Source organism: Aquila chrysaetos, chromosome 4 (genome assembly GCF_900496995.4).
Source record: "Aquila chrysaetos chrysaetos chromosome 4, bAquChr1.4, whole genome shotgun sequence".
NCBI classification, from domain to species: Eukaryota; Metazoa; Chordata; class Aves; order Accipitriformes; family Accipitridae; genus Aquila; species Aquila chrysaetos.
The window spans coordinates 60,027,434-60,048,381 of NC_044007.1; the positions used below are offsets into that span (position 1 = coordinate 60,027,434).

General features: G+C 37.3%; 1 protein-coding gene across 2 annotated transcripts in view; it reads left to right on the top strand.

The window, feature by feature from the left end:
• Positions 1-20,948, top strand: part of CDH7 (cadherin 7) — a 78,998-nt gene that overhangs the window by 12,352 nt on the left and 45,698 nt on the right. For both annotated transcript variants that reach the window (XM_030011838.2, XM_030011839.2), the window contains one exon: positions 18,890-19,184. In XM_030011838.2, the coding sequence (XP_029867698.1) occupies positions 18,890-19,184 (295 nt within the window). The remainder of the gene's footprint in view (positions 1-18,889; positions 19,185-20,948) is intronic.

Genomic DNA, 20,948 nt, shown 5'->3' on the forward strand with positions numbered 1-20,948 from the left:
TAAAAAGAACATACCAAAGCAATTGATGAAAAGATTAAGTTAGATTAATGTATAACAATCATATGTATAGGTCTTGATTCCCTTTGCTCTTTGCTAAGGATGCTATAATTGTGTGTATGGGGCATACATTGGTTTAAGTCACATCAATCTACCAAGCAGGGGTTCTAGAAAGAAAGCCTTGTAGGTATGCTAGTGGGCTTAATTATGTTAACGCAGATGGCAAAGGAGGGCAGCTAGCCAGAGAGCCAGTAAAACCCAGGTTTGAGAAATGTGCAGGAGACTCGGACGGTTTACTAGCAGATGCAGCTGAAAGGGACAAAAAGGTAAGTAAAGCTCATTTGTAATCGAAAGAGGAAGATGCCATGTACAACGTAATCTGTAGTACAAGACAGCAGCAGCAAAAAAAAAAAAAAAAAAAAAAAAAATCATCAAGAAAAGAACTAGTAGAAAAGTGATTTTGTGTTTCTTTTCTGGGAACAGGGAAGCAATGGATAGAAAAGGAAAGACGTAAATATTTCTTCTAAAACGTTACTGGAGAGGGCTAGAGAATTTGGAATTTGATCAAAAAAAGCCTAAAGCATGAGCAACATGGCACCAAACAACATAGGACAAGAAAGAAAAGCCTTCCATCTGTAGAGATTCCAAGAATTACTGGGTCAAGATAGAGTGTGGATAAGCAAAAAAGCCACATGCAGATCTGGAGGAGTCCAAGCAAGTCTGAGCTCTCAGCAGATGGATGGAAGGATGCGAATATGTGCAGCTGTCAGGGCAGCAACTGGGCCATGTCCAGACTGTTTCCAAATTAAGAGCTGAAAATCAAAAGGATTAATGCTCTGGTCTACCACTAAGGAAGGCAGCCCCCACCTTATGAAGTAAATTAGTGTTTGGAATTAAGGGGATGATATAATGATGCTCATGGGTTTTCTAGGTCTTTCAGAAGCTCAGCAGACACCTTTCCTTCTAGACTGGTATTTTGACATTCGTCATTTCATGTAACTGTATTTCCTTCAATCTATTTGCAGGCTACATGAGAATTTTTTCCTGTAGACTAATTTCAAAGTCCTGTCAAAATTAGATTTTGTTCCATACTATATGTAAGCAACAGTATCATATTCAACAATTTCCCTTCATCTATTATTTTAGTAAGTAGAGCTGGGTAGGAGGAAATGGTCCATTCTGCTAGTCTGACGGCAAAATAATCTTTCCAGAATGTTTTTCTGACAATTTTACTTCTAGTAGCACAAAATGAAATCAATGACTGCTTTTCATGTGGGATGATACAGACTGAGGGCCCAGGTGCTTTGTCTTGCTTCCAAAATGTCTGCCAAGCAGGCAATGAGGAAGACAGAAAGATTAAGATGTCCACCTTGGTGACAGAACCTTCTGGTACCTTTATAGATATGAGAGTCCATATCTGCACACTACACTAAATAATTTTATCTTCTGTTTATTAGATACAGTGGCCCACCTTCTAGTTCTGACCATTTAATGTGTGCTTTGTACTATGCTTAAACTGCAAATATCAATTTGGAACACAGTTTTGGACTGTAGCAGGATGAGCTAACAGGTTGTGGATCAGATTCAATTCTCCGGAAAATTACTTTGTAAGGTAATTAGCAAGATACAGGGGAAACATGCTGCAGCTTAACCATCAAGGTCGGAAGAGTTAAGTTTATTACAGTGAACAAAGCGATCAGCAGTATTGCAAATTTTCCTGGAGTCAAACACTCTTGCACCTGTAAATAACCTTTACTGATAACAGAACTCTGACAGAACTGATACAAGTGCCATTGTAGAGAGTAACTAGGTGAAACCATATCTTTTTTTCCCATAATTGCTTGGATCTGTTGGAAACGTAAATACAACTGATGATGAACATTACATTCCATGCTTTCCTAATCTATTCTCAAAATCAAAGTGCACTCTTGGTTTTATTGGTGGCAACAGAAGTAACGCAATAAAATAAGATAGATTTTCTTAAACCCTAAAACATCAAGATACTGTTTAATAATGTTTGGTAGAGGATAACATTATTTTATGAATGATGTTTTGCAAGGCAAAGTAAGATTTGTTCTGTTCTTCATACTCCTGAAGTTGTGTGTCTCATTAATCAATAGACCCTTCCTGATGTTTTGCTGTAAGTTTGGGCTCAGCGAAAACATTCAATACTGTTAAGTTTTTTACCGCAACTGAAGATTTAAAAGCCTTCAGGGTGGAGTGTGGGACTGTCAGAAGAAGCAGCAGGTTACCACGTGAAAAAGGCAGCTCAGGGCCATGAGTCTTGACGTTGGCTTGGAAACCCTGGGTGTCTTCACTAAATACAATATGACTGTCTAGTATGTGTCTGTTTACAGAGTAGCAGAAAATTTGCTCTTACAAGTGACTGTATAAAATTATACTTTATAACTCAGTAGATGAATTCTATGTCTCAGTCACACCTGCCTGTTCTGGTGATAATTTTTTTTCTATTTATTATTGCTATTAGTCCTGCTGAGCTAACACAGCTGAGAGACAGCAAATTGGACTCTATTATTTCTTGTGTGTCATCCACAGATGTGTTTGTTAGTTCCACTGACTTACACCTGCACAACCCAGTTGTAAGCTATGGGACCATACATTTGTACAATGAGAACAGAATCTGAAGATAGCAGGGTTTTTACTTACGTAAGCGGAGGCCTAATTCGTCTCCTGGAAAGAAAGAGCTTGTCTTTACAAGATTCAGCCAAGGTTGCAATATGAACAGCTTACATACAAGTTGTCTGCTGAGTCTATTTGAAATGCAAGTCACAGAAAGCCATTGCTGGTTTTATACTACCACTTTTCAACATGCAGCACATTAATAGAAAGCCTATTTACTGTCTTAATGCCTTTTTTATGATCAAATTGGTTTACTTGGTTAATTCAGTTTGTTCTTTGCCAGTTAACATTGAATGCACTAGATTTGCTATTGAACAGCTACTATCCTTCCACTTGTACTGAAATTTTTGTTTATATATGGACATAACAACATGGCTCTATTACTGAACTGGCATGCTTTCTCTTTGATAAAAATTGGGGAATTTAATAGTCCATTCTGGTTCCTTTGTTCTCTTATATAGCCATTGTTTTTGCCTTCCAGTCTTCCACCTGTTTTAAAAGTAGCTGTAGAGCAGGCTGAAGGGTATTACTTATCTTGTGCTGTCATAAGCACTGATCACCAGTATTTGATCATTTCTGTGAACAATGTGCTTTAGGGTTTCTTGCGTATTCTTCACTGAAAACAAATTAAAAAAACCCGTGAACAATCTTTTTGCCTTCTCATAGATTTTATTTAGCAAACACGAATAGAGATTAATGGAGAAAACAAGAGGAAGCAGCAATAAAAAGGATGTATGTAGGAGAAAAATAAGCCAATACTCACCAACCACAAACTCCAAGAAGAGCAGAGGATCTGTGGGACCATTAGGAGGACAAAGGATTCACCAGTTAGGTATGCAAGGAATAGAGTACAGTTGAAGAAACACAATGACCTTTGAAGATGTATATAAACTAGAGACAGGTGGGGAATATAAATTCCACCTGTGAACTACAAGTGAGGTTATTAAGTAATATTTTCTCTTCACTTCGGAAAGTTTGATTTTAATGATATTTGAAATTTATACCTCCTTGATCTTCATTAGTTTGACTCATTTGCTTGTGACTTTTCTTTGCAGAAGCTTTTATTTATTTGTGTTATTTTCACAAGCTAGATTTCACCTATTTATAAGTAATGTAACTTTTTACTAAACTGCCATTGTATTTAAATGACAATTTGCACATTTTTGAAGGGAAAAAGTACAGAAAAATAACTTAAATAGGAGGTTTCTGTTTCATGTGCAGGAACAGTTATTATTTGGAAAATATTTACTGAATTTAAAATAACATTTTCCTTTTAAAAGGTATAAAATTTTTGGCAGTATCTATTAATGTGCAAGGCTCAGAACTTTATGAATGGGGATATAATTAATTATTTGTTTTCCCTTAAAAATATAGGAGCAGATCCTCAATGAATTGAAACTGCTCTCTCCTTCCAGCGCGCAGAGCTGTGCTGATTTACACCAAGCCATATAGAACTTCCCTAAGGGGGGATATTTAGCACAGTTTGTAAAATTAAGTGATCATTTTAATGGACCACACAGAAGGTGTGAAACAAAAGTGAAAATGCCTTGAGTATAAAGTTCTGAACATTACAATTGGTGACAGAAGGCCTATCAATGAGACAGTAATCCTATAAAAATACAGAAAGATCAGATTGCTTGTCGAATTAGAATTGCTTTAATATGGATGCATGCAAGGGGATAGCAAAGGAGCTGGAAACTTTCCATCTGCTTTGTATACAAAGTGATTAGATTGTGATCACTTAGTCCAAGAGGATAGAAATGATGCACAATTCTGCCAGGATGAGACATGCAAATTGGATCAATTAAGCTTTGAGAGCGCTCAGACAATCTGGTAGAGAAGTTTACATGCTGTGTCAAGTGAAACTTAGCAAAGATCAGTCTTGAATGCTGGGGGCAAGTATTATAGTGATTTAAACTCTAATCTCCAAGAGTAATTCATTGTTTTCGGATTCGGTTATAAAACTGATCAGATACTATAATAAAACAATCAGATACTATAATAAAAGATCCCTTTAGGAGGTGTTTGATAGTATACACAAGGAGTATGACAGACAAATTAGTAACAGTCATCTGAGTTGAAACATTTGAGGTAGATGAGAGTAAATTCAGATGACTGATCTTGTTTGCAGTTAATGGAATACACAATACTAATAACTCCTGTACCTTCATGTTGACCACAATGCTTTGGAAGCAGGTAGTGTTCTCATAAGGAACTCATTGTGTGCTCTATTTTTTATTGAACCAGAGCTCACTCAGAAGGGGAACAATGTGAAAATGATTGTTAGATAAGAGTGCTCTAATTTCATCAGGGACCATCTAAGAATTTGAAATATGTACCCTATGCAATGTCTTTTATAGTGGCAAAAGGACAAGTTGTTTCAGATAATCAGAGGGGTCTTTATGTAAATTGGAAGTTCTCAATATATGTGAAGTACTGGAACCTTCAGAAATGAGTTTCTGAAGGAAGACTTTGAACATTTTCTGTAGAATCCAGATGGCTTTCAGAATTAGAAACAGGTCTGCACAATTTGAATTTTAATGTAGATTCAGCAAGTATACATGACCAACGTAAAATAACACCTGCCATTTCAGTATTTTCTCATCATTTGTTTATCAATGGCACATACATTGATTGTCTTGCCAGCATTTAATGGCAGTGAGTAAGAAACACAGCAAGAATGTGTTCTAGTGAAAACATGAAGAACAGACGAAAAAATCCTGGGTTGGCATCAGCATTGCACATGGCAAAACTATGGATTTTTTTTTTTTTAAAAACGATGAGTGAATTTCAATTTTAATCCATAAATATCTTCTCCCATCATTTGAAATGTCAAAATATGATTTAAGGAAACAAGGTGTAATGACTGCATAGGAATTTGATGAGATTGTCTCTATTAAACACTCATCATACTCACCAAAATAAGAAAAGGCATCAGGAGAGCACTGCCCTTTACATACAGCTGTTAAAATCCTTCTAAGCTGCAAGGCTTTACAATTAACCTAGTATTGTTCATGTTAAGACAGTTTGTTATGGTTTTGAAATACTAATGCATTATCCTCCCCCTCAAATGTTTTCTGAAAAACAACATAAAACATGGGCATTAAAAGCATTTCTTTCCCAGCCCTTAATCCTATGGAGTAAAAATGCCTATCAAAATATGAATTACTATCTTGAGATCAGTCTGGTTGTATCTGAAAGCCCTGGCAGACCTGCAAATTTGAATGGTTAAAAAAAAAAGTTAAGAAGAAATCAAACTTTTCAAAGTATTTATTCACAAAGGATCACTTTAAATGATCTTAACAGTTTAAGGCAGACTTTCAAATGTCCATACTTACTGTGCATCCCTTACTTCAGCTTGTGCTGAATACTGAACAGCTACAGTGTGAATTTATGTAACACAATCACTTAAGCTTTCAATTCTGCTTCTTACAATTAGTCGATGTGATGCACATTGCTGTTCATTAAAGCACCCTTCCTTTGCACAGGGATTAAGGCTCTGTTTCAGAAAGGCGCTTAGGCATATGCTTAGTACCAACATTCATGAGCCTTAAGCAAGTCCTGACATGCTGTACATGCATAAGGATGATTTCCTAACTTAGAGAATTCTAAACCAGAGATTTAATTTGATGTAGCACAGGGTTAAATTTCCCTACTCTTTGGAGTGAATTTTGAACAATGAGCTGTTAATTAACTAGCCAGTATATACAGATGGATGTATATGTATTGTAGAAACACTTTTGGGCAAAAATCAATGTAATAAACCATCTTCAGTGAAATACATAAGAGTAGGGGGAAAAAAAAAAAGTAGTTGTCTTATATCCTTCTGAAAAAAAGAAAAATTTATTTGTCATGCAGTGTTCTACCTTTACTGAACTACATTGTTAGTAATCAGTCATAGTAGTTAATAGAAAGCACTACAGAAATGTTAGGGTGTTTAATCAAGCCAGACTGAAAAAGAGATTCCAAATGAAATGTAAACACACTGACAGCAGTAACTTGTGCTTTAAGATAATAAGTTAACCAAGGGATTCTTCTGCTCTTTTTAAGTGAACTCAGTTTAAGACACAAGATAAGTGTCTACAGGAAGGTATCTAATACTGTACTATTTGGTCATGCATTGGTTTTTCATGTTACATTGTCATACTAGCAATGAAACTGTAATGATTTGCTATAGATTTTCATTGCTGCCCTTTTCATATGAAATAATTTACTCATTAAAATGTTATAGTAAAATTTTACTTTCAAAATTCTCTGTTCTTGCTTTATTTCCTTGACCCACTTCAGCTATGAGCAGTTATGACTCTCTCCCCAACATACCTTCCCAGGGACTAATTATGTGTGATATGGGCATTGTGTCAAATTCTTAATTTTGCACTTTAAATCTAGGAGTAGTCCTACTGATCTTAGTGGGAATACTTATGGGATTAGGTTTGTGGAAATGCTTTGAGAAATATCTGGGTGGTGTGAAACATTTTATATCACATAACCAACATGATCATATGAAGAATTATCAATTTCAAGTTGACTATAAATCATTCGGGAAAGTCAGCACTAAGTATTGCATTTATCCAAACATATAAAACTTTATAAAGAAAGACAATAGGAATTTAATTTTTAAGAAGCAAAATATGATAACAAACACTGATGCCCTGACATGTATATTATCATTTATGTACGTTAAAAATGGAGATGTAGACCAACATGTTAACTCTGCTTTGTTTGAACAGTTTCATAAATTTTATTTAACAAGTCCTTAACTGTTTTCAGGGAATTATAGGTTAGTGTGGTGGTGGACCCAGTTAATTACAGTTTTTCTGTATTGTAAATCTTTCATCATTAAAATGATCAGATCGTGCTGTCTTCTGTAGTCCAGTATTTTATAAGCTTCTACAGACACTATTAGTCAAAGTAATTACTTCAACTGCTTTACAGTTACATATATTACTATTGTCTTCTAGTCTGTCAGGGTTTCAGCACTTCCCACTAACATGCAAGGTAAGATTATAAGTGGATTTTTAGCAGCATTAAACTTTCAAGAGCAAATGAAATTCGAGGAATTGATACAACATAAAAACAAACCAGAAACAACAGAAAAAGCTCTACACCCTCCGGGTATCTATTCCTTGGTACTAATGTTCTTTGGAAGCAGGTTCCTATGAGAAAAATCATTATCAACCAAGCAACGCTGCAAGCTATTTTGGATAGTTGAAGCAGAAACAGGATAATCACTCTAAACTATAGATCAGTAGTTTGACAAAGAAGAGACAATATGGGAGGTATAATTTCCACTCTAAAATAAAGACAGTCAGTATAAGTACATTTCTTATCTCAGAAAAGGCTTTAATACCAAATACATTTTTGTTTGTAAATTTGGTATTATTGATATGGTAGTCAAACAAGAACTGTGTATGATTATTTTTCCTGCTCAGTGCTATTACAGATAATTCTTTAGATTACAGGGTTAGATATGAAAAAATAGATCCTTTAATATGCTCTTATTTTCCATGGTTGAAATCCTAGGCTTGAATTATTATGGCTAAGTACAAAAAACAGTATGGGAGAAACAATTTCTATTTGTATATTTTTGTATATTTGTATACTTTTTGTCTTATTTCTATTTTCAAGAACAGGGAAAAAGTAAAAGCATTCATTTTGCATTATTGCAGGTATATAAATTCTGCTATTGCCTTTCTTGTTTCATTTTCCCTCTTTCCCTCTTTCCTGTGCCATAAGGCAAAGTGCATTCATGCATTCTCTGCTCATAAAAAAAAAAAATCCCTAAAAATCATAAATAATTAATAAAACGATGAATATATTTTTTACCACATACAGTGGCATAAACTCTGAAACTATTCATATCACTGTAAACATATATCTATTTATGCATATATACATATATGTATTTCAAGAAAAGTATATGCTCAAGAAACAGTTCTTTACCGTATGTATATTAATATTGTGCAAGCAGAGATTGTTTCGTGTCTAGTGGGGAAGTAATTTGCGAAGAGGAATGAGTGCAGTTTCTTGAAGGCTCTGTTTCTTTAAGCTGCTACACGTGCATAAACTTTCCAAGCCCATGGACATCTGCTAGCCCTGAGATATTCTTCTATGAAGTATACTAGGGTCTTTGGTATTTATTTGCCATGCTACATATTTTAAGCCTGATCACTTTCATAGAAGCTATATGTGGGGAATGCAGGGAGAGAGCATCTTCACACAGTTTTATTACACTGCTGAAATAGAGAGTAGTGACTTTAAGAGAATTTTGTCTTACAGCTTCAGTGATTCTTGGCAACAAAATAAATCAAATCGCTGGACCAGCAAATACGTTGGTTTAGTATATAACGGCGAGTAGTATGGTGCATTATGAATAGATATGGATCATGTGAAAATACTGTTGGTATGTATGGCAGAGAACTTAGTCCCTTTCCTGGAGAATAAGTGAATGTAGAGACCCCAATACAGCTGGTAAGAATAAACATTCAGGAATTTGTAAATACAATTTCACTCCAGTGGTATTTTCACATGATTTAATTGTTTTAGGGACTTGTATAAATGAGGTTTGAGTCATTGGTTTCTTTAATAAAAAATTAAATCTGTTTGTGTAGAAACAGAAGCGGTTTTTATACAGCAAATAGGATAGCAAATCCACTACTCTATGGCTTGGTTTGTCAGTGATGCAGTATTGTTACTGAAATACTCAGAAAGAGCCCTCCAAGGAATAAATACTGATGGACTGAGAGTGGTTTGGGAAACAACAAAAAAACCCAAAGCTGAATATTGAACAGGTCTGTAAGGATTCCAATATGCATATTGTTTACAAACGCTGTGCTCTGTTTCCCCATTCCAAATTCTAACAAGATAATTTCTGAAAAGCTTGAAGTGTGTGTGTGTGAGGGAAAAACAGGTCTCTTTTTTCCATTCTTATTCCGAACGTGTTATGTTGCCTGCAGGCTCTTGGTGGTGCTACAATACAGTATTGCTGTCCCCCCCCTTCCCCGCCCCCCAATAAATATTATGCAATTAGTACGTGATGATGCACAGTATACAGATGGCTTTTACCTCCCAAAGCTGCCAAACTGTCTTTTTAAGAGTGTGAATGACAAATAGTCATTTTGGAGAGTGACATGTCATGATGATGGCCCATTAAAACTCCTCAAGAATACTCATCCGGCTACATATGCCCACTCAGCTCCATCTACAGCAGCAGCTGCTTCCGAGTTCCTCCTGTAGCTGCACTAATCTTAATGGGCTGGCTGCACAATTCCCTGTCGCCACGGGGCATTTCGTGTTCTTCTTAAAACTGGGGGGGGGGGGGAAGAAGGTGCAGATTTGCGAGTACAGCATCTGCAGAGATGGGAAAAGAAGAGGACGTAGTAAGAAAACAGATACATGTGTGCGCGTGCACACGTGCATGTGTATGTATACATAGATACGCTTAAATGTACGCATACATTGTATACATAAACACAATTACTATATCACCGTCTATATAAAGAGCTAAATTATATAACTATAGACGCAACTGGGTGTTATTAAGAGAAAAAATGTCATAAAAATGTGACATGGTTGTTCTTATCACATCCAGTTTTCGGTGTTTCCTATTAATTATTCAACTCACTAGCCTTTAGATGACAGTATCTCTTATTCCTAGAGGAACCTTTCATCTGAACTTTGTCTTCCACTTAGAAGCCTTGAGGGCTTACTTAGATACTAACTGGAATGTTATGAAGTGTAAGATTGAGAATTTTGGTCCTGCTATTTTGCATTTTGTTTGAACAATAACCATCAAGGAACTAAAGAAGTTTCACTGTTCTGTTTCCTGTTTCACACCCCTTCTTGAAAAGGTTGGCAAACTTAAATATTTACTTCACTTCATGTGGCTGAGGTGATAAGGTTATCATCCTCCTGGGGCACTGATCAGTCGCTTAAGGGTGTAAGGGCTATATATTTTTCACTAAACCCTTCCACCAACATTTCTGAACCTTTTACTGAGGAAACAACATGGGCGAAGAAGGGGATAGTAACATCTAACTGCTTATTCCAAGTTTGATCACGGGAGAGAACAAGTCTGAGTAAATTAATAAAAATTCTTACTATTTTAATTTTTTAGGCACAGAAACATACATTCTGTAGCAGCAAAAAACTTCAGAAACTGCATTAATAGGGGAAATAAGGATTTTTATTTTTTTTTAAGAATGATGCCTAGTTCATTCAGAACAAGCTGACACTTATGCTACTCTACCTGCCCATCAGTCCTGTTTCTTATCTTTGCTCCTCTGGTTCCAGCACTTTAAAATCAATGACAATTTAAATTGCACCCTTTTTTTTTTTTCCCTTCCCCTCCAGAGTAAGCCTTTTTTTGTGAACTTGGAGTAGTAGTAATACACACCCTCAGTAAAATGACACCTGACCAGATTCAGGTTATCAACCTTTTTAATTCCTGTTGCATTAAACAGAGCTTGAAGAGAAGAGGCTGGTAAAGTTGTACAGCTTTACTCTCAAACACTGTTCCTGCCTAACACTGATCAGTCACTGAAGATCAGCTCCACTTACTACTTCAGTTTTTTTTTTAATTTCTTTTCATTTTTATTTTTTCCTTGCTGTTTTGTCCCATTTCAACTTGTCATTCTACCTTTTGCCTGTCTCCTTTTGTCTTCCTCTTGCCCCATCTCCTCTGCCTCATGACATTCATTTGAGGTCTTTCATCAGCCTGTTTCCCATTCCAGTTCTCTCCTCGTCCTTCAGACCTGTTCATGTTCTAATCCACTTTGTGTTTTTTGGTTTGTAGATTTTTTTACCTTGTTTTTTTTAAACTCAGTTTCCTTTCTTCCCTCTTTATCCTTCTTATTTATTATCTCTCTTATCCTATGCTTTCTTAATCCTGCACCTGCATGAATGCCTTGATCGTAGATGGAGCTTTGTTCTCACTGGCTTTATATGCACTGTTGGATATGAATATCTTGGAAGTCAAAATACACCAAATGACATAAAATTACCTGCAAAAGGGCTATTAAGGACAAGCTGTGGGATGGCACAGCTGGTACTCCCAAAAGGATGCTCCTGGTTTTACCTTGAATGTGAAATGTGCTCATGTAATAAGTAACCTCTCATTATCTCATTGCCTTTGTGGTGATCCTGGGCAGATCTATTGGCTTGTGGTCATTCATAGGACTCTAGTATTATCCATAACAAGACAAAAGAGGATTCAGAGACAGTCTGAGTTCAGGCAGCCTATAAGGACAGTGCTGGATATGAAGAGATCTCAGGAAATGTTGTGGACCTCGGTTGTCTCAGCAGCTCTTAGGTCTTTGGTCAGCTCTGAGCACTCTAGACACAGTTTTGAGGGTTTTAGATCAACACAGAAGTCTTGTCTAGGCTGACTGGCTTTTGAGCAAGCCTGTCACCAGCTGCTTGTGTTAGATAAATATAACGTGGTTATACTGTGGTCTACAGCATGGGACCTTCTACTCCCACATGACTATCTCTGCACTTGCCTGAAAAGGAAAAAGTCTAGAGGCAACACAGCAGTGCATGAAATTGCTAGTAAGTCAAAGTGGTGAATTGTGCCACTGTGGCACAGTTGTCTGCGTCAGTTCCCTACAATAGTGACAACATTGCTGAAACAAGGAAGCTCTAGCAGCATTACAAACATATTCCTTCTTTTCAAACTCTAATTAAAAATGTTAGGGTTTGGGGTATAGCCATTTATATTGACTTGGATCTCTTGTACTCGGTGTTATCTGTTACACTGAAAGCACAGAACATAAACCAGCATATTTCTTTCCAAGCCCAGGCTTGTACTATAGTTTTACAAAAATTAATAAAATCAAAAGCAAACAAAAGCCCTCCAGGAGCTCCTTTATCACCTTCTCAATGTTTCTTGGAAAAAAGACTTTTATAAGAAAATCATTACCTGCTGAATAATACTTTCACTAGTGCCTGGGTGTGAAGTCAATTATATGAATCACAAGCCTTTGCTGACATCAATAAAATGTTGAGGAATCTGTTTCTGTCCCACATGACTTCTGTAATGACACTGAAAAGGAAATTAAAAAAAGACGTCTTAAGCTGTTGATATTGAAATATGGTTACAGTTTACAAGAGTGAGAGTTTCATAGCTCCCTCTGAAAACAGCAATTGTATTAGTAACTAATGTGTTTGTGAGTCCCTTAAACGTTGCAGAAATGTGGTATGTGTGCATATTGGATTTTACTTAAATGTTAACTCTGTTGTCTATGCTGAATTTTAAATGTTAGTTATTATTTGCACTGAAATTGTTCCAAATCAGCAACTTTGAACCCTTAGTTATCCTGAAAATTATCAAATATAGTGTTATATTTTAAAAAAGAAGGAAAAAAATACAAATATCTAGTACTTTATGAGTCATCACAATTCAAAACACTTACTAGCAGTGAAAATCTGATGGGAAAAGGGATTTCAAAACCTTCTAGGTGCAACCACAGTAAATAATGAACACAAGAACATAAGTTTTAAGAACCTAGCTGTTGTGATGAGCAAGATTTAGTAGAAATAGCCAAATTAAGTCTTTGTTTCAAATCACCTACTTTCTTTCACATTTTGGCAATTACATGTTTAATCTGTATGCACCCGACAAGTTCCCTTTTTAAGTCTTCCCAGAAAGCAGTGGGTCATGTATATGAAGGCAAGAGTGTCTTCCTCCCACAATCAATTCTCAGTTGTTTTGTGATTTTAAGTTGTGGTTATAAAATGGACAAGAATATTGCTCCCGGCTTGGTGTTTTTTCTTCCTTTTGTCTGTTTTTGCTTCCTAGTCCCTCCTTGCTTTTAGTGAGAAGGCAGGAATAAAGCTGCAGTTGCATCAATTCTGTATTACCAAGAGCTACGGATGCCTGCACAGTCATGAGGAGGCAGTTTTCATTCCTTTCCTCCCTTTCTAGGTACTTTCACAGCAAGAAAGGGAAGGGTTCAGGCAGGGTAACTCCTCCTTGAGAAAACTTTTCAGTTGTTCTGCAAATAAGTGCACATTTCTTATGGTCTTAGGGAGCTATGGAGCTAGGTTGTACTGAAGCATCTCGTGGTTGCTCTGTCTCATTCTCACCATTACCTGATCCTGCTGGTGCTGAAAACCTGGCAGCTCCTCATGTTCTCCCTGTGCTTTTCTTCTTCACCCAGAAGCTGTAAACTCAGCAATGAAACACTGGCCATGCTGCCACAGGGAGGAACGACTGCAAAGGTAGATATTTAGGGAAGCAAAAATGGAGAAGAGATGCATGTGAACATTGCACCTGCTTTGAGGGAGCCTGAACTGAAAATCAGAGAAATAGCAAACCTCTCATTCAGACCTCAAACAGATCAGTGTTGGCCACATAAATTGCTTTTAATGCAGTGCAGTATCTCTGCTTACTGATAAAAATAAATGGCCTTCTCTATTAAAAATACTGTATTAACATATTTTAATGGCAAGTGATGCAGAATGACGTCAGCATTGGTTGTATAGATCTGTACCTACAAACAGACAAAATCCAGAAACTACTGAGTATTAGGGAACTTGAAGGAAATGTATTGTTTAGGTTTCCCCAGAATAATCATCATCCTAAGGGTCCACATAAACATAAATGCATTAGACAAGACCCTATACTAAGCTATATTGCTGCAGCGCCAAAAAATGTGAGGACAAAATTGCATTCATTAAAGGAGTCAGGGTAATAGTGCCTTTGCTACTGAGTGAACCTGACTGCTTCCTTCTCTCACACATATCCAAACAAGCATTTTCTAAAACTGAGAAGAGTTTTAGGAGTTGGGCCTAAAAAGATCTAAGTGCCCTCTTTTTAGGTTGAGTTCAGAGACAGTAGAGGGCACTTGGTATATTATCTTCTTAAAAAAAACCAAAAAACCCTTGCACTTCTTATACACCCTGGCCCTCTCTGCCTCCACAAGGCTTGTGTGGCTTTTCTTATTAGATTTGTTCACTCTCTGCTAAGTTTCCTAGAACATTAAAAACTTACTTACCCTCCTGTTAAAAATGCAGAAGCTTGCTGCTTCCGTTTTCTGTTCTCATGTGCTCTTTCTTGTACATCGTGTAATGCAGGGAACACCCAACACCAAACCTCTTAAAATCTTAATGTTAAATGTATGTGGAATGTAACAAAGAAGCAATACGATCAGCATATAAGAATTGGATCATGAATCTCATACTGGAAATAAGGTTACTTGAAAGCCAAGGCAAACTGGAGAGTGACCATCATGGATATTGTGTGGACACAGCAATGGGTGAAATGAATTGGAATTATACAACTATCTTTACTTATAGCATTCCCCTTTCAGAAAACAGAGGGAGGAATTTTATTTACAATATTTATTGCAAACTACTTCTGAAAGAAAATTTGTCTGGGAAGCTCCAGGATGGAATCAGATGAGATTTACCCAGTGAATCCTGGAATCTTCCATGTCTCCTGAAACAAGAATTGGAAACTGCCTTTGTCTTGACCCTCTATTTCTAAAGTCATAGTCCCCATGTGCAGCTACAGCCTCAGCTGCCGTTCTGTCTCCTACATAAATGTCTCTGTAGAAAGCAGGAGGGGTGATAGACAAGCTAGTAGATGGCACCGCCATAGATGCTTTCTGGAGCCTTCCTGTAAAGTACAAATGTCCTGAGGACTAACATTACTCTATATAATTGTTGCCAAATTAATCACAAGAACAAATTCTAGGTCTCATTCTTAAATGTATTTCTTCTTAAAAAAAAGGGAGCGGGGGGGGGGTGGGATGACACCAAACCACGCTCCTGCCCCCGCCCCCCAAAAAAAAAAACACAACAACAACAAAAAAAAGAATGTGCAAAGTGTTTTCTAAAGCCAACAATATAAGGAAAATATTACTTCTCATTTCCTAGGGTGTTAAACTAAATAGCTGGAAGTACAGGTAGTTTGAAGTCACATTTGGTAGTAGCAGAGCTGTAATATGGTACAGGACTGCTGCATTCAAAAATTTTATTCTTAGTTGCAAATCACTGATGTCTCTGCATTAATGACTTTGAAGATCACTGTTTGGCAGGATTATATTGGGTGGAACTGGAATAAAGGTCATCTGAAAACTGCACCAAACATACATCTGGATTCTGTCAGCCTGCTTTAGTTTTGCATTGTTCTCTTGTATTGGACTTTTAAGTTATCTCAGATAGACACTAAAATACACATAAAGTTGAAAAAATTATTTAAGACTGCTTTGCACAGAATTGATTGTACTATAGTGCCAAAGATAAACTAAATCTTGAGTGATATCGCCTTACTGGGGTTAAGTAGGTAGAGAATGGTGCTTTACTAACTTGAGCATGGGCCAGTATTGTTTTTTTAAAGGCTTAGTAGAACAAAGTTTTAGTAACAGATACAAAGAAGTTTGCTTTCCCAGAGCTTCAACCTCGGAGTAACAAAGGTCATTGCTAATCACTTTACTAATCTGTGTGGTAGCAGTTTTCTACCAAGGCATCATTCCAAAAAGTGGCTTCTGTTCAGCACTTCGCTTCAGGGCACCAGCCACTGTAGTGTAATCCATGAGGAGATTTATGGACCTCAGAGTGGGACTCTTTAAAAAACAATGCGTTAATCAGAGAGCCACTGAGTGAGCAAATGGGAAATGCTGAAGCTACGGAATTTCTTCTTTCTCTGGGTTGTGAAAGCCTTACTCAGTGCATCTTTGAGGATTTACACTTCTGGCCTCTCCCCTGAAGGTGTCTCTTCTTTCAAAACACTGCTAGACAGTTGTTCGGGATGGGGCTGGATCTAAATACAAGGTGAATGGGAGGCTGTGCAGCCCTGTAGCATGAGACCCAGGTGTGAGTGCTACACTCTGGTGTGCTGATGGACTCGGCTTCCCCCCATGAGAGAGTTCTATGTTGCTCTCAGCAAGTTGAGACATGGAATCCCTTCCCTCCTCTGCCTGAAGAGATCTATTTGCACATTTTTAACCTTCAGAAAACTGCTCTGCCTGATAAACTGCTGGGTATGCTGGTGTCATCCACTTTTCTCTCATCCAGCACATCCTTACATATGCCAGAAAAGGTGGAATAACTTTTACAGGGAGAATGGGAGAGTCTCAGCCACCACAGAAAGACCAGTGCTCTGCTAGAATATGGGATATGAAGAAAACTGAATCACTTCAAGATGACAAAGGCACTGAATCTTTGTATCCCATAACTTCAGTTCTTGGGTGATGTGACACTCAGCGTTTCAGTCTAGACTGTAGGATTCTGGCTATGGAGGGAACCCACACAATGCCTCTGTAGTACATAGGAGACTTATGCACCCTGAAGTAGGTCTTAGAAAAAGAAAAGAGGACAAAAAAAAGTAAAAGCAAATCAAACACAAGCCAGACAGATTCTTACTTGCACAGGCCACTGCTCCTTTGTAGGGAAAATGGGTACCTCTTCCAGTCAAGTTTGGAAAAGCAGCAAGAGCCCCAACTGCCAGATTTGGGAAATGAACAGAGGTATGGTTTAATGAATAAACCCCCAGCCATTAGGGCTGAGGAATACGCAGTGCTGTGGATCTTGAAAGAGCCTGGATGTGAGAGATGTTTTACCTTGATCTGCTCACAGTGTCAGCACTGAGTATTTCTATGTGCTGAGAAGTAGGACTTTGAATGTTCGGGGAACTCCACCAAAGAAATCTCAGGCTTGTTTAGGTATCTCAGGAGTTAGGTAGCAGCAGAATGAGGATAAGCCATATTCTGAAACAATGTAGCTGTTCTGGTTTAGACACCCTAGTTCTGTTTTTTGATCCAGTCCAAAGCTCAGACTCCATTTCTACCTTAAAAGAGAGAGGGAGTGCACTGTAATTGCATAAGTATGAGATATCCAGACAGTCTAAGTGAAATAATGTGTAAGAAATAGGCAGCTTTTTATCCAGCTGCAAAATTCAAAACTGATCACGAATACTTCCCTGCTGAAATAGGAAAAGGTTTTGCAGCTGTGCTAAGTTATGCCTGAGATAGCAATTTTCTGTATGTATTCTGGAAGTGATTACTATCTCAGTGATACTCCCAGCTGAGAGAAAAAGTATGTTAGTGGAGGAAATTATGATGATGATGATGACAGTGGAGTTACCTCTAAACTCAACATGACATGGAGTTAGGACAGGTACAAAGCAGATAAGAGACCTAAGAGTAGATAAGAATCTGAACATCTTTAACATCATCCTCAGCTATTTACAAGTAATAATCCACTTTTTAACAAGCGCGCAAGTACTTTGAATTTTACTGATGTTCTTTTCAGTTATACCATGTTAAATATGTGTGTGTGTTACTTTAATGTGATATCCAGATCAATAAGATTGCTGATACAAGTTTGTGAAGTCTATGAGGATTGTTTGAGTCTGTGTTCTGTAACAGGAAGGTGAGACACAGTAGACATAAAAAAGCTACAAAACCTGTGGAACCTTGCTCTGTAACTGTGAATAGCTTGCGTGATGAGGAAGAAAGTTTCTTTGTGTAAATCTCTCTTGCAATTCCAGTGGAATTGCAAGATTGCAGTTCCAGTGGAAGATACATTTTGACCTACTGAGGTACATTTGTTCTGTGCCTGCTAGGAGTAGTCCCAGGGAAACTACACCTGACCTTTGATGCTGGTTCAGGAGGTGCCAGGACACTTCTTGGTCTTTCTCAGACTCTGCATTTTTCTGAAGTTAGATAATGGAAAACAAGATATGGAAGTGAAGTTACTGGCCCATCAGATAGTAGTGAGCAATCTATCAACCAATCCCTTTTAATTAATTTGATGTTTTACTGCTCTACACAGTAAACACTGAGGAAATCAGTATGTCACTTCCCATACGTACACAGGAGCAACCACACGCTGACATTAAGTTTATAGTGACATTTGTTTGAGGTCTCACTCTTCAGTAGGATAATAAGCTGAAACCAACAATGTCATTAAATTCAGGTAGGAATAAAGTCACAGCTATAATCATACGTGTGCATGGGTGTACGTGTGTGACTATGTAAAAGTCTGGTATGAGAAGACTGTACGACAATATCAAATGCATTTGAAAATGAGATTATCTGCAGGAAAGAATGAAATTATCTTGCTCAAAAGAGCAAGCTGACAGATTCTAATAGTCCCTCACATGCCGTGCACGATAAACATTCAGCTTATCTTTCCAAGAACAATAAAATTTCATGTACTACTGCTCAACATAAGAATTATTTTTACATATCTCCATGCCACTGACTCTCTTGTAAGTTAATCTCATCTCTCATCAATTTTTCACCAGCTTCACTCTGATGTTGATAAAGGAGATGGTTCCATCAAATACATCTTGTCAGGCGAAGGGGCAAGTTCCATTTTCATTATTGATGAGAACACGGGGGATATTCATGCTACAAAGAGGCTGGATCGAGAAGAGCAGGCCTACTACACACTCCGAGCACAAGCACTAGATAGGCTGACTAATAAACCTGTGGAACCCGAATCTGAGTTCGTCATTAAGATTCAGGACATCAATGACAATGAGCCAAAATTTCTGGATGGTCCTTACACTGCTGGAGTTCCCGAGATGTCTCCTGTGGGTAAGTGCAAAATACACTGTTGGTGTTGTGGGAAATTTGTTCCTATTGCCTTTTTAAAAATTTCATTATTTTTTACTGTATCGCACTAAGCTACTTAATTATCCATGAGGCACCTGCAACAGTTAGATATTTCAAGACTTAACTGGAAATAACATGCTAGATTAAGTATTTACCCTCTCAAAAATGTTGTGAAACTCAAATAGCTATGTAGGGATTCAGATAAGCATTTTATGGTGTATTTCTCATTCCAGTGCCCAGAGGCTTTGTTTTATAATTCTCACTAACAATAATAAGTTTCACACCTATGCTATGGTACTCAGAGGTGATAATATATCATTTTGTTCAGATAAAGTCCATTCTTAACAAACTCTTCAAATTCCTGCTAGCACACAGCATAATTTTTTTGGTAAGTGTTGCATATGTCGGTAACAGTTTACTGTATGTCTTTTCTAATACTGAAATACAGCTCTCTGGGAAATAGATGCAAGCAGCAGGGACTGGGTTACAACTTGAAATAGTTTCAAAATTCCCATGGAATCAGAGAAGAATGGCTTTTAGAGGCTTAAGACCCTCTGTTGGAAAAGAAGAAATGCTATTTTTCCTGAGCTTGAATTAGGGAAGAATTTCAACATCAAATCCACTATCTCTTCATTTTAAAGAGACTAAATGCTCATCTATTGTCAGGTGCCACTGTTCCTTTGAAAGCTGACTTGATTCAGACCAGATAGGACTTTGGCCCAGAGACATTTTGATAAATTTTACTTTAACCTGAAATTATAAATGAAAGCATGAAGCTAAAAAAAGCAGAAGAACTTAATCTACTTCAGTGGAACTATGTGTATGGGAATTCTCACTTCAGGTTAGGAGAGACATACAGTGATTGAAATTAGGATTTCTTTTGCTTTACTGATTTTAAACCATAACAAAATTTGATACTCTTACAGTAAGACTGCCCATATAGAATATGCTATGGTTTCCTCTATACCATCTCCTGTCTTTTTGGACATTAAACAATGCCTTCTAAATTAGAGCTAGAGAGAGAACAATAATCTTCCCTGCCCAAGTGCCCTGCAGCAATCATTAGTCAACATTGCTTTTATATTTGAAACTCAGCTTAGGAGCCAGTAGAAGATGAGTAAAACATGGCTAATGACTTTTCTATTTATTTATTTTACTAAGCAGTGAGCATAGACACTATTTCTTATTTGATACGTGGCATTTGTTCGTTGTCACTCGAACACTATGTGGATGGCTGAAGAGGCAACAGTAGCCTTGGAAAGAAAGATGGACACCACAGCTTTCGAAGAGTAGCAGGGATGAGATGAAGTTGTGATACAGTACTGAGAACTTTTTACAGCTGCACTTTGGAAAAACAGAGATAATCAGATAATCTAAGTCTGTAAAATGTAAATATCCAGCACTTCAAAAACACATTCTGTAAAAAACTTATCTTTTTTTTAAATTGCTGTTTTATTTTAGAATTAGATTATTTAAGTGAGCTGTAGCATGCAGCAATGATTAGATTTTTTGCACCTTTGCCTTGTGCCCTGAAAAGCAATATGTCCTCCTTTCCCTTTTATATGAGTTACCTCTGTCTTGTCCTGTACTACATGTTGGCATATGCACAATTACTACAAGTATATGGGGTTTACCTACACACACAAATCCATGCCTCTACCCCTCACCCATGCTTCATTTGTTCAAAAAATATATTGGAAAACAATCTATCTGGAGTGCCCAGTATGCAGTGGAGAACATAAGGAC